Below are 12,807 nucleotides of genomic sequence, written 5' to 3'. Positions count from 1 at the left end.
TCATAATTCGCCATGTGTGTAAGTTATTGTGCCAAAAGTTGTGGATTTTGTTATGGTATTAGCATTATTCTTAAAATATTTGAAGTTTATTACAACGAAATTTTTTATTACAAAAATCTATTATCTCATCAAATTTTATTGCAATATATACTTCATATCAACTATTGCAATAACTCTAATGTTATTATAATGATTTTTTTTTTGTTACAATAAACAATTTTTCTTATATTACATTTATTTTCACGGAAAAAGTTCTTTAGAGAATATTGTTTGGTGTTTGGTAGCATTAGAAAATATGAATTAAAAGAAAACTGTCTTATCTAATGGTAGTGATGAACAAGGAGTCAGTAGGTGCTGAATAAGAACATAATTGTCAACAATTGGTTTATTCACATAGATCTCTCCACATGTTCATCTTTCGATGATTCAAAAAAACTACCTACAGCAAAGCAAACCACTTAATGGGTTTTTGGTTTTACTTCTTCTTTTGATGTAATTTTCTTTTCTTTCTTTGAAAATAAAAACAACAACAAAAAATCGAAAGAAGAGGGAAAATGATATAGAGGGGTTGAGAATTGATATGGGTGCGATGTCCAATGAAAAAATAGGAAGAGATGGGAGTGAAAGAGATAAGGAAGAATGGTGTCCATAATAACTGGATTGTATTTTATTATTATTATTTAGGTTATTGAAATTATTATATTTTATTTTCTTGGGGGCGGTATTATTGGATTTAAATCTAAAATTGTGAAATGGACATTGTGAAATTGTGAATGTTTAGCCTGTTGTGTTGGTTGCTGAATTACTAATCACATTATTTTGAATTATAAAGGATATTTTGCATGTTGAAATATTTTCTAGGTGTAAATTTGTCTTTGTTTATTTGGCCTATGTGTCATCTTGAACCATTTGAAATGGAGCTTATGGAGTAATGGTTATTTTGAATTTTGAAAAGTATGTTTGATTATTTATATATACACACACACGCGCGCACACACACACACACACATATATATATATATATATATGTTATCATCTATATATAAGAGCTAGATGAGTGGTAGAGTTCATCAATATTGGACAACTAATTTTTATTGTACATGCATTACCACCAAATTATTTTTTGAAAGAAACCAACGTGTATCAAAAAACAAAAAAACTACAGATATTTGGGCAGCCCACAACAATGGGCAAGAGAGAGAGAACTTGACATCAAATTCGGCAAATCGACTTCCATCTTTTAAGTAAATTTGGTACCCTAGGTACCAAAATTTACATCTCTCCCCTTTTAGTTAAAAAAAACTTGGCAGATAGCACATAAAGCAAATTCAAATTTTACCAATATTTAGCTAAAAAATCCAAAGAATAGAAGAGATGGTGGCAGTGGCATTCCTCAGACGTTACAATCACAAGCCCAACTAGCTAAAAGAGTGAACGTGCACTAAGATATCCGTAATTAATGAACTCAATGCTTCGTTGGGAAATAAAGTATAAAAATATAAATCACTTTTACTATATCCTATTTTATTACTTTTCATATAAATTTTTTTATTAATTTGGTCATCAAATAGGTGTAGCACCTTTTTTGCAACTCCATATATATATATATATATATATATATATATACTAAACTCATCACACGCTTTAGCTGCGGAATTAAGCACTTTTTTATTTTTTATTTTGGATTTAGTGAAATAATATTTAAAAGTGAAATAGAGATAACATCATAATTTTTAGGATCTTTCTCTATGTGAAAGTTGATAAAAGTTTTTTTTTTTTTTTTTTGAATAAAAAAATTGATAAAAGTTTGTAAGCCTAAACTTAGTAACTTTTTAAAAAATAATAAATTACTCTTTTAACAAATTTATGTTTTTAAATTTAAAATTATTTAAGTAAAAGATTTGAGTGTTTTAAAAAGTTTAAGAATTTGTGTCGGAATATTTTAGTACGTAAAATGATAAAACTCAAACAAATAATTCTGTTATTAATAGTATATATATATATATATATTTTTTTTTTTTTTTTGAGAATGTGTATATATATATATATATTTTTTTGAGAATGTGTGTATATATATATATATATATTTTTTTTTTTTTGAGAATGTATATCCATAGTATTATAATTTTATAATCTAAACGGTTTGTGTCAACCACTTGTAAAAATGTATTAATCTCTCTCTTGCTGGTGAAGGCATAATCTAAATAAAAACAGAAAAACCTAGAAACAAATTTGAAAGTGACCCCAGAACCAAATTTGAAAAAGCAACAAATCTGCCCAACCACCGACTGACTCATTTAAAATTAGACAGTTCATTCATTTAGTAGTTAAAGCTCATGTTGGATTACAGTATGACATTAATTGACAATGGAGGAAAAAATTGGTACAAGGAAGAAAAAAAGTTCAAAATTTCCTAACCAGAGAAATAGAAAACTCTTCCCCCATCAATAATAATAACGAGCACCATGCCTCCACCACACAGCTCATATCTCTTCTGGCCTGCTTTAAATTTCTAGATACCCCATTGTATTGATGACTCATGAAATTGTGTGACCTTCCTTTGCAGCTTCCTAATTCAATGTCCTCATGACATGGATCTCATCTCACACGTGGCATAGTTAGGATTCACGTGAGTTTGAGTTTCCTTGAACTGAGGGCTTCTGCAGAATTAGTCTATGTGACACAACCTCGTCCCAGATCTCCTTGAAAGCTCTAATGATAACATCATGGTGACAAGGTGAATTCAGCCGAAGAAAGCAATTGAGAAGCTCTTGAAGATCGTCTTTTGAGTATATCTCTTTCTCCAATATCATCTGAAGCATTGAATGCCGAAAATCTTGATAAGGGTTATCTGAATCCTTCTCCACCGCGATGCTGCTGCTGATTTTCTTTGAACTCCTGGGATTAATATCGGTTTCGGGTTCAGAGATTGTTGAGGAGGTCAAATCTTCTTCATCCACTGAAAGCCCACCATTTCTGGAACTAGAAGAAGAAGTGCGAGGCTTTTGGTTTTCATTATTGGTGGAAATTTTTGGCCTTCGAGTTGGTTCAAATACATCTGAGGGTTTTGGTCTGGCACAGCCACAGGCTACATTTGCTGTAAAGATGGTTTTAAGGATGTTTTTCTTGTTGGAAGACATGTGAGAGAGAGAGAGGATTGGAATCCCTTTTGCAGTGTACGGTAATGGCTAAGAAAGAGAGGTTAATTTGTGAAGGTGCAAAGCTGGATTGGAAGGTGTTCTTGGTAGGAGTCGTTTTCAAATATAAATAACTTCTGGTTTTAGAGATATGCATAAGAAGGTGATTTTGGGTAGGAGTCGTTTTCTAGAGTTGTTGTGAGTAAAACTAGGGGGTTTTATGAGGCACTTGACTTAACGTAGGAGAGTAGAGAAAGAGAAATTGGGCATGTGATATGATCCCCTCATGATAAGATTCTTTATTTTTTTTTTTTTCAAATTATGTTTTATCTATTTTGAAAATGAATTAATAAGCATTTATTCCGATGATAATGCTTCAAAGTTCATTTTTTTTTAAAAAAAAAACTTTTGAATTTGGGTTGGGTAAAAGATATCCACTCGCATGATTAGTGGATTGACTGCCATCTCCTTTATAATTTAAATTATTTTATAGTATTAAGTACACTTGTGAATTTCTAATACCTGTTTCTCAAAAAAAGTAAATTTCTAATACCTAATGAGGAATGTGAATCTATAGAATCTATATATATATATATATATTAATAGCCAATGTTGAGAGAAAATTTAATTAAATTCTAATTTTTATATTTGTGTGTTAAGTGAATTATTAGGTATAAAAATTAAAGAGTCTAAATTCAATTAGATTTTAAATTGAATTTTAATTGGAATTCTATTTTGCGCCTTATGTCCCATTTTTTTAATTTTTGTAGCAAGTGAATTATTAGGTGCTAAAACTGAAAAATCTAGATCCAATTAGATTCTAAATCATATATATGGGTGTAATTATAATTTTTTTTAAATGTATCATGCATATACACAAGGTTACACACTAATTATTATAAAATAAATCTCTTATTTCAAATAAAGATGACTATGGATATGACTTCCACGTTCAATATGTAAAAAATAAACATTTTTTTTATTGTCTCACATGCACTCTCATTATATAATATAAAATATATAAACATGTATTTCAAATAAAAATAGTATGTTATTTTTATATATAAAAAATAGAGTGTTATGAATAGTATAGCTTGCATCATTTTTCTTTTTCTTTTTTGACTTTTGAGTGAAGTTTGATATACCATGTTTTTGCTTACATTTTCCATCAATTAGTGAACTCTAATATTAGTCAGTATATATGACATGTTCATTAACTATTGCATTTTGCCATTTTGGAATGCTACATGATTTTCTTTTATTTGTAGGGATGTACAACACTGTTGAAGTAAAGTACAGCGCAATTATTTATTTATTTATTTATTTTGGTTAACCCTGAAACACAGTCGTGGGTAATATACCGTTAACCTTTACTAATCTACAATCTACATTGATGGAGATGAGAAAAGAACTAATCCACTTCGATCGGGACAAACATATATGTTATGCACTATTTATGGAACCCACAAGTTGTCTAATTCAGCAAAATTTTCATTAAAATTGGGTCATAAAAATTATTTTGCTGTAATGTTTTCAGTATTCAGTTTTCAGTAATAAACAGTATCCAAACAGACCCTTAATATAAGTGTTTAGGATTATTAGAACATTTAAGTCTGACTAATCCCTTATTATATGCGTATATTCCCCATTTCACACACCAGGGTGGTGTTTGCAAACTTATCTTTTAGCTCTCTTCACAAAATCTTGTTTGTTCCTTGTCTTGTTAGAGAAATGGTAGCTCATACTTTGATAACATTGGTCTCTAGTTAGTGGACTATGGTAAGGGTATATATATTGGATAATTTTTAATATACCAAATTAGGGCAGGGATGGAGGGAGACTTGGATAAGGGGGCAATGGCCCCCCTAATTTTTTTAAAAAAAATATTAATATATACATAGGTATCAATTTTAGCAATTTTGTTATATAAAATTACACTTTACCCCCTTAACGATATCATTGATTCTTTTAAGAGAACTATTATAACTACAAACTTTTCTACAATAAATAAAAAACACAAATAAAAAATAAAAAACCATTAGCTATTAAGTAATAAAGTTGGAGGTTAGAGTCGTTGCACGCAACCAATAACAAAGCCGCCCCCTCTAACCTCAAGTTCTGGCTCCGTCCTTGAACTAGGGTTTCTTAGTTCGTCGATGTAGACACACTACCCAAATCACATAATTTTAGTGTTGATTTTACTCTATTTTCTCTTTATTTTTCACTATATTGCTAAGTAGCCAAAATTCACAACATTCCCTCAAAAAAAAATATATGAGCCACAGGCTACGCAATTGAAGATCTAATAGCCAGTGCAAACAAGATTTAACTGCAAAACCAAAATTTTTATTAAAATTAAAAAGATGAAATACATTAAAAGGCCTAGATGATAGCCGGACGGATCAATAAGATCGTCTCACACTAGCACTTTTGCAGGTAACTTGTTACCTAAAATCTAGCACTTCTGATAGATAGACAATGACACCACAAATAAGTGTCACTCTAACTCAACTATTACTTGAACCTCAAGCAACATTAATTCCTATGCACGCTGATCCAGATGATGAATAGCTCCCAACAGCCTATCAAACGCGGATGTTATTGCCCTAATGACATGTCTGTTGATGAAGTTAAGACAAGTATGCACCGGAAGCTTGAACTCATCCCAAACAAGGTACAAAATGCACTTACTACCGGCCACGAAGCTTGAGACTGGTGGTGAAGGCTGCAAGTAAGCCCAGGCAGCCTTCTGAACAATGAAATTACTTATTGGAATCTCATGAGCAGATTGCATGCCAAAACGTCTTGATAACATACTTTTTCGCCTTCTGATCTCTGATGATGGAGGCAACAATTCTTTCAGCGAAGTATATGATGGCGAATTTGAAGAGTTTGCAAGCTCTGAATTGTTGGCAGCTGCAAAGGCTGTCTCCTCGCGGACTGACCTTGGAAAGCTTTTGCTTTGAAACCGTTTTCTGGAAGTAAACTTTCCGGATTGAGTAGTGAGAGAATCCATGGCATTTTTGGTTTGATGTATGAGTGGGAAGAGACTAATGGGGTTGTTTTATTTTTATTGTTTTGAAATGGAAAATTTTGAAAGGGCTTTTGAAATCTGAAATGCTTCGTTGTGGATAGAGTCTCAACTATCAAGGAGTTTAAATTTCGGTTACTTTAAAAGTTTTGCTCAAAAAGATAACCAAGAAGAATAGATAGATTAGGTTGGTTTACATTATTGAGGATGGAGTACGTGACCAACTGTTTCACGCCATTTAGAATTTGATTGGATTAGGAACAACCTCTTTCACCTTTTTGGAATTCTAGATTTTTGGAATTCTAGATTGGGGAAAACTTGTTACACACTTGTGTGGACACTTGTGTAGAGTGTGTGCATCCACACAAATGTGTGATAAACATGGCACTTCTAGGTTTAATCTTCTAAATTTAATGTTAAAATTCCCAAGCTTGATTTATGTTGGCTTGATTATTAGAATTTCCCTATTTTCCCATTTATTTTACATTCCTAGTTCTGACCGATGTTGCCTAATTAATTGGTGATTATTAGATTCTTTTTATTTGTTGGTGTATGAGCCAAAATAAAAGGTTTAAACATTCATTTTGTCTTTAAAGTTGGCATGAATTTTGCCTTTTGTCTTTAAATTTAAAAAAAAAATCATATTTCGTCCATAATCTTTTTGAAGAAAATTTTCTAATAGTTTAGGGATGAAAGTATGGACAATAAAAAGAACTTGTTACTACAATTTGAGAATGAAAAATGAACTTTCTAAATTGAAATATGATAACAGTAACACATTTTCTATAATTTAGGGACGAAAAACAAACCTTTTAAAGTTTGGAAATGAAAATTTTAATTTATGAAAGTTTAAGAACACAAAAAAAAAAGGGTAAAAAAAGCATGGTTAAAAATATTTTCATCCCTAAATTTGAATGAAATTCTCAAAACTTAAAAAAAAAAAAAAAAAAATTGTTCCTAAATTATTAATGTAAGGACACAATTTGTAACGAACCGTAACAGTGTTGGGTTCGCACGTAAAAAGGCCCAAACAATATCATTTGTAGAGCGTGGGTTTGAAAGGCTAGGCCTTGGTCGCCAGGCGGTGTGTTTTTCGTGGTGTTCATACAAGGTTAAGTTTTCCTTCACCCCTGGAGCCTTTCTCCTGGAGGTGGGCTGGGAGGCTCTGGTTTCTAGCCATTTTTCCCAGCCGCTTCTCTAGGTTACTTATTTTTCCTTTTATACTCGCTTGCGTTCACTGTCCTTCGTCCACGTATAGGGTCAACCTTTCCAAGACTGATACTTGTCCCATCAGTCCATACCCAAATTCGTTGGGAGTGGTTGTAAAAGCCAAAGAATGCGACTCTGTCAGGTTCAGAGCATTGAATGGCAGTAAGGGCAGCTTTCCCCGGATATTTTAGATTTCCTTTCAAACTTAGTCCTATGCCGTTTTTGCCCCTCTCTTTGGTGGGGTTTTGGGTTTGCCGAGGACAGAACTGTCCTCGGCTGAATCTCAAGGCTATCCCGCCGAACTTGGGCCACAGCCTTTCCTTGGCTTGAGCCTCTGGCCCCCTTCACGGGTAAACGGGCCCGGCCCATAAATTATTTGGGCCCCACAATAGCCCCTCAAAACCCTACTGTCCAACCTCTTGGTTGGAAAGGGGGTTTTGGTAACACCGAGCCTTTATTATGGCCCAGTCAATTCGGCCTATCAACAATGCTGGCGGCTCTTCATCTGTCCAGGAAATGCACCGGTCTACGAGACAATCTTTTGATTTTACGCTTGATGCGTTCTTATCGTTTGGGTATCCAAAACGCGCTTTTAATGACCTCTATTTACGAGACTGCTTTAATTCGACGGTTTGTTTTGATGAGGTGGAGAAATGGAACTGGCATGTTTGTGTTTGCAGATTCCTTTGGAGATCTGAACCTATTAAATGCCTCCCGCTCCACCCTCTGTATAAGAAGGAAGGTAGGAGATTATTGTTTTTGTAAAGAGTCCCTTTTCATCCTTCTGAGATTTGAAATACTTGGCCTCCCCTAGAGTTTATTTTACCCACCAGTTTATACACTAAATCGTGATACACTTTACCATAACGAGTGATGAAGGAGCCATACCCCTCCCGTAAACGCCACGTTCCAATAAAACTCGTAATGGCTCGGTCAGGACAAGGATGGCGAAGACTCAAAATCAACCTCACCTTTCTTTCAGCCAAAATCCGAAGCAGGGACTCGTCACGTCAAACCTTCGGCGTGACTGAGTCGAGGACACCCATCATCGGTACCATCCGCTCTCTCGTGAGCATACCTAATATGGCACCAGTGTGTTAGGAGTCAGGACTGAAGCAGGGTCCAAGCGCCCTTGCTTCTTCCCCTCTTCGTTCACTGGCGCCTCCCTCCGCATTTCTTTCTTAGTCTTCCCAGCACCAGATCCATCCTGGTGCTTTTTCTTCTCCCTCTTTTGCTCCTTTTTCTTTCTTTTCATCTCTTCTCTCTTCTTCTCCTCCTTCTTTTCGTTCATCTCCTCCATCTTCTTCATTCATCTCCTCCATCTTCTTCTTCCTTCTCCTTCATTTTTTTTTCAAAGAAGGTTCTTCTCTCAATATGGGTAATACTGAGGCAGAGATTGGAGAGACTTTGAAGACGAGATTAAAAGACACCTGGCTGTTTACTTATCTGTACTGCGGATGTTATCGTTGCTTCGGCAGTTTACCTTTTGTATAGGCTTGTTTGAGCCCCTCTTTGTACGTTGTAATAATTTTTCATATTAATAAAAATTGTTGTTATTTTACTTCGCATGTTTTGTCTCTATGTTTTTACAAATTTGCAAGCGCTGCTCGGCACAATAATATAGCACTTGAATCAATGACAACTAAGGCCAAAAATGGTTGCTAATAAAAAGATGTCACCATAACTTTGATAGAATTTATTTGACATAGCAATGCGTACCTGTGAATAACGATATTTGCCCGAAACAATGCCGAGATTAGAACTGGATGCTCTATGCGGTGTAGGAAGTAATCATTCGAAGGCCTATTACCCGCAAAAATGAACAGCCCCCTTAGGCTACCGAATAGTGGAGCGTCCCGCCATCATCCTAACACTCTTATTGGCCTTAACATTTTACAATGCTTGAGCCGAGGACTTTCCCCATAGGCTTGAGTCCGAGGACCATAGTTCAGTTTCTCTCTTTCCTCAGGCATTTCACAAGGTGCCGAGCAGGAGGTTGCCCTCGGCAACGGTTATTCCTCGGCATGGGCCGTAGTCCCTAGGCCCCCATGCAGAACGGGCCTGGACCGCGAATTTACTAGGCCCACAAATTAAAAGGTATTTTCGTAATCTTTGGTCACGCGGTACTTTTTGGTGTCCCAGTGTTCGAGGTACGCCTTCGCGAGACTCTTTTAATCTCATGGTTGCAGATGGCGTTGGAAATCGAGCCGAAGATATTTTGTCTGTAGCATTCCTTGGGACGCTGTGGGAATTAAATGCCACCACCTTATCTTTTTAAATAAATAGAAGAGACAGTTGTTTTACTTACGCACAAATCCTTCAGTTTCCTCCCTTAGTATATCATATTTGAGGCGAGGGTTGGAGAAAAGGAACTCTCTCCTCCATAGAGGCGTCGTGTCCTCCTGAGACTCAAAATAGTGAGGTACGGGCAAAGGAGGCATAAATTTAAGGGAATATTCCGTTTCGACAGAGGGGAAGGGGTGTTTCCCCCTCTTTTAGTCAAAATCCGAAGCAGGTTCTGTTCATGCCAGAATTTTGGTGTGTCGGAAGAAAGATTCTCCGCCATCATCACCTCTGCCTTGTTGCAGGCAAATTTTTGGTGAAGGCTCCTCAACTCCCGGCTCCCTGCACCTTTCCTTCAGCGGTGTGAGGCTCAAGTTGGGTTCTTTTGCTGCCTGAGTTATGGGCATGCAAAAGCATTGAGGAAGAACAAGGTTTTGAAGCAGTAGCCAACCTCTCCTCTGTGCTACCTCCTCGGCTTTATCTCATTCTCTTGTATCTTCCTTTTCAATTATGTAGCGAGTTTTGACATAAGTTGATTCCAGCTTTTCATTGTACGCTGTACTATTTCTTTGTTTTGGTAAAAAGGGAAATTTATTTACTTGTTTTGAATACTATTCTTTTCGCAACACTACTTTGTGAAAGGGTGTGCTCCATGTGTGTGTTTCTTCAATGATACTTAGAGCGGGAAACCTTGAAACATAACCCAACTAATTCTGATTTACCAACACTACCAGGCATTACGACGATAATTCATAGTAAGTTAAACTTAGGAAACTAAACGAGGTAACAATTGAACATTCTGTGATAAGTGCGAGAATACCACCCGAGGAGTTTGACTGAGCAGTAGAGAACTCAGATTGTTTTTCAGGCGACATATTGCTCTATATTGCATCGATCCCTTTGGTGCTGCAGACCCGAAAGCAGACTTGAGAATCCTCGCAATTTAGGAACTAACCCAATTGTTAGTGGATAGTTTTCCTCGGATAAATCCTAAAGTCCATGTAATGTAGTTTTTCCTTATATGTAGTTGGTTTCCCCATAGGCTTGAGTCCGAGGACCATGCAATGCCTTGGTTCTGCCCAAAACCTAGTTTTCCTCATCCAAGTAGTTGGTTTCCCCATAGGCTTGAGTCCGAGGACTATGCAATGCCTTGGTTCTGTCCAAAACCTAGTTTTCCTCATCCAAGTAGTTGGTTTCCCCATAGGCTTGAGTCCGAGGACTATGCAATGCCTTGGTTCTGTCCAAAACCTAGTTTTCCTCATCCAGGTAGTTGGTTTCCCGTAGGCTTGAGTCCGTGGACCATGCAATGCCTTGGTTCTGTCCAAAACCTAGTTTTTTTTTTTTTTTTTTTTGCGTTGGAACTTGGCTTTAGGGGAGTTAGCTCCTCGGCCAAGCCCCTAGAACCATTCGCGCAATTAACGCTGACAAGCGTAACCCCTAATCAAGAAGCATAGCCCCTAACGGAACTTTACACTAAAACTCTATAACCAACCGTTAGAAATGACAAAGGAAGTATCCCGACCTACCGCCTATGCCAACACACAAGCCTTTCCCACAGACGGCGCCAATTGTAAGGACACAATTTGTAACGAACCGTAACAGTGTTGGGTTCGCACGTAAAAAGGCCCAAACAATATCATTTGTAGAGGGTTTGAAAGGCTAGGCCTTGGTCGCCAGGCGGTGGGTTTTTCGTGGTGTTCATACAAGGTTAAGTTTTCCTTCACCCCTGGAGCCTTTCTCCTGGAGGTGGGCTGGGAGGCTCTGGTTTCTAGCCATTTTTCCCAGCCGCTTCTCTAGGTTACTTATTTTTCCTTTTATACTCGCTTGCGTTCACTGTCCTTCGTCCACGTATAGGGTCAACCTTTCCAAGGCTGATACTTGTCCCATCAGTCCATACCCAAAGTCGTTGGGAGTGGTTGTAAAAGCCAAAGAATGCGGCTCTGTCAGGTTCAGAGCATTGAATGGCAGTAAGGGCAGCTTTCCCCGGATATTTTAGATTTCCTTTCAAACTTAATCCTATGCCGTTTTTGCCCCTCTCTTTGGTGAGGCTTTGGGTTTGCCGAGGACAGAACTGTCCTCAGCTGAATCTCAAGGCTATCCCGCCGAACTTGGGCCACAGCCTTTCCTTGGCTTGGGCCTCTGGCCCCCTTCACGGGTAAACGGGCCCGGCCCATAAATTATTTGGGCCCCACAATTAAAAATGTTCACTTTATATACTCTATCTACTCCCATTAATTTTTATCCAATTTATGTAAAAGAATGCTTCAGTGATAATAATTTTAACATTAAAAAAATTTAACATGAACCATTACATTAAAATAAAAGAGAAAAAAAAAATAGACATACAAAGTGGGACACATGGCAAAAAACTATTAATCACACAAAAAATTAGAAAGGAAAAAAAATTGACAAAAAAAATCCCCCAAATCAAGTGGTCAAGGGGATATCAAAAAATTCAATTCCCTTTAGTTATAGTTCTCATGCTCATTCCGTGACCTTTACTATCATTAAGGTAATCTATATCGACCTAATATATGTCCAATGTAGGACTTAACACACATCTACACACACTCCACTAATTCAGATTAATATTCAATCAATATGGCCATCACATTATATTTTCTAGAAAACTTAAAGTAGAGCTCTAAAGCCTTCAATATCCACTATTCTATCAAGATGATATCAAACAAGTGGATTTTATTTTCTACTATTAGGGTTGCTTTGAATGAAAAAAAAAAATTTAATCTTAGTGGTGGTCTTGATAAAGAGAGCTGAGAGATCTATAAGTCAACAAATGTTAAGCAAGATTCCTAGACTAGAGGTATGAAAATGAGCCACAATGATTATAAAGAGAGATCAATCCTCGCTAGAATCAGACAAAGAAAAAAAAAATGAGAAGAGTGAAAGAAGTGAGAATCAAAGAAAGAGAATGGTTTTTTTTTTTTTTCTTTTAAAGGTAGATTGGATAAGAAAAATGTGGAATTTAAACCACAGACATGAGATATAACATGTCAAGTCCGGGTTGTTCCATTTTTTCACTGCCCTAAAAATTCTTAATAAAAAAAAAAAAAAAAAAAGTAATATTTAATTTAATCGGTTTTGAACAGGGTTAACGGATCCGGCCCAGGCCCAGGCCCATTTTGGTAA

At 36.2% G+C, this 12,807-nt stretch overlaps 2 protein-coding genes across 2 annotated transcripts; both read right to left on the bottom strand.

Annotated features, from left to right (window-relative positions):
* Positions 1-2,319: 2,319 nt before the first annotated feature.
* On the bottom strand, positions 2,320-3,354 carry LOC115977946 (transcription repressor OFP6-like). Its single transcript, XM_031100010.1, has one exon. It carries the CDS (start codon positions 3,138-3,140, stop codon positions 2,619-2,621), a length of 522 nt encoding a protein of 173 aa, XP_030955870.1. The 5' UTR covers positions 3,141-3,354; the 3' UTR covers positions 2,320-2,618.
* Positions 3,355-5,524: 2,170 nt separating this feature from the next.
* LOC115991510 lies at positions 5,525-6,327 on the bottom strand. The gene has a single exon (XM_031115292.1). It carries the CDS (start codon positions 6,151-6,153, stop codon positions 5,680-5,682), a length of 474 nt encoding a protein of 157 aa, XP_030971152.1. The 5' UTR covers positions 6,154-6,327; the 3' UTR covers positions 5,525-5,679.
* Between the last annotated feature and the right edge of the window lie 6,480 nt (positions 6,328-12,807).

This window comes from Quercus lobata, chromosome 1 (assembly GCF_001633185.2).
Source record: "Quercus lobata isolate SW786 chromosome 1, ValleyOak3.0 Primary Assembly, whole genome shotgun sequence".
In the NCBI taxonomy this organism is placed as follows: Eukaryota; Viridiplantae; Streptophyta; class Magnoliopsida; order Fagales; family Fagaceae; genus Quercus; species Quercus lobata.
This window is presented reverse-complemented; position numbering and strand designations above follow the sequence as displayed.

Coding starts and splice junctions, on each gene's coding strand:
- LOC115977946 (XM_031100010.1), bottom strand. CDS start 3,140: ATGTCTTCCAACAAGAAAAACATCCTTAAAACCATCTTTACAGCAAAT.
- LOC115991510 (XM_031115292.1), bottom strand. CDS start 6,153: ATGGATTCTCTCACTACTCAATCCGGAAAGTTTACTTCCAGAAAACGG.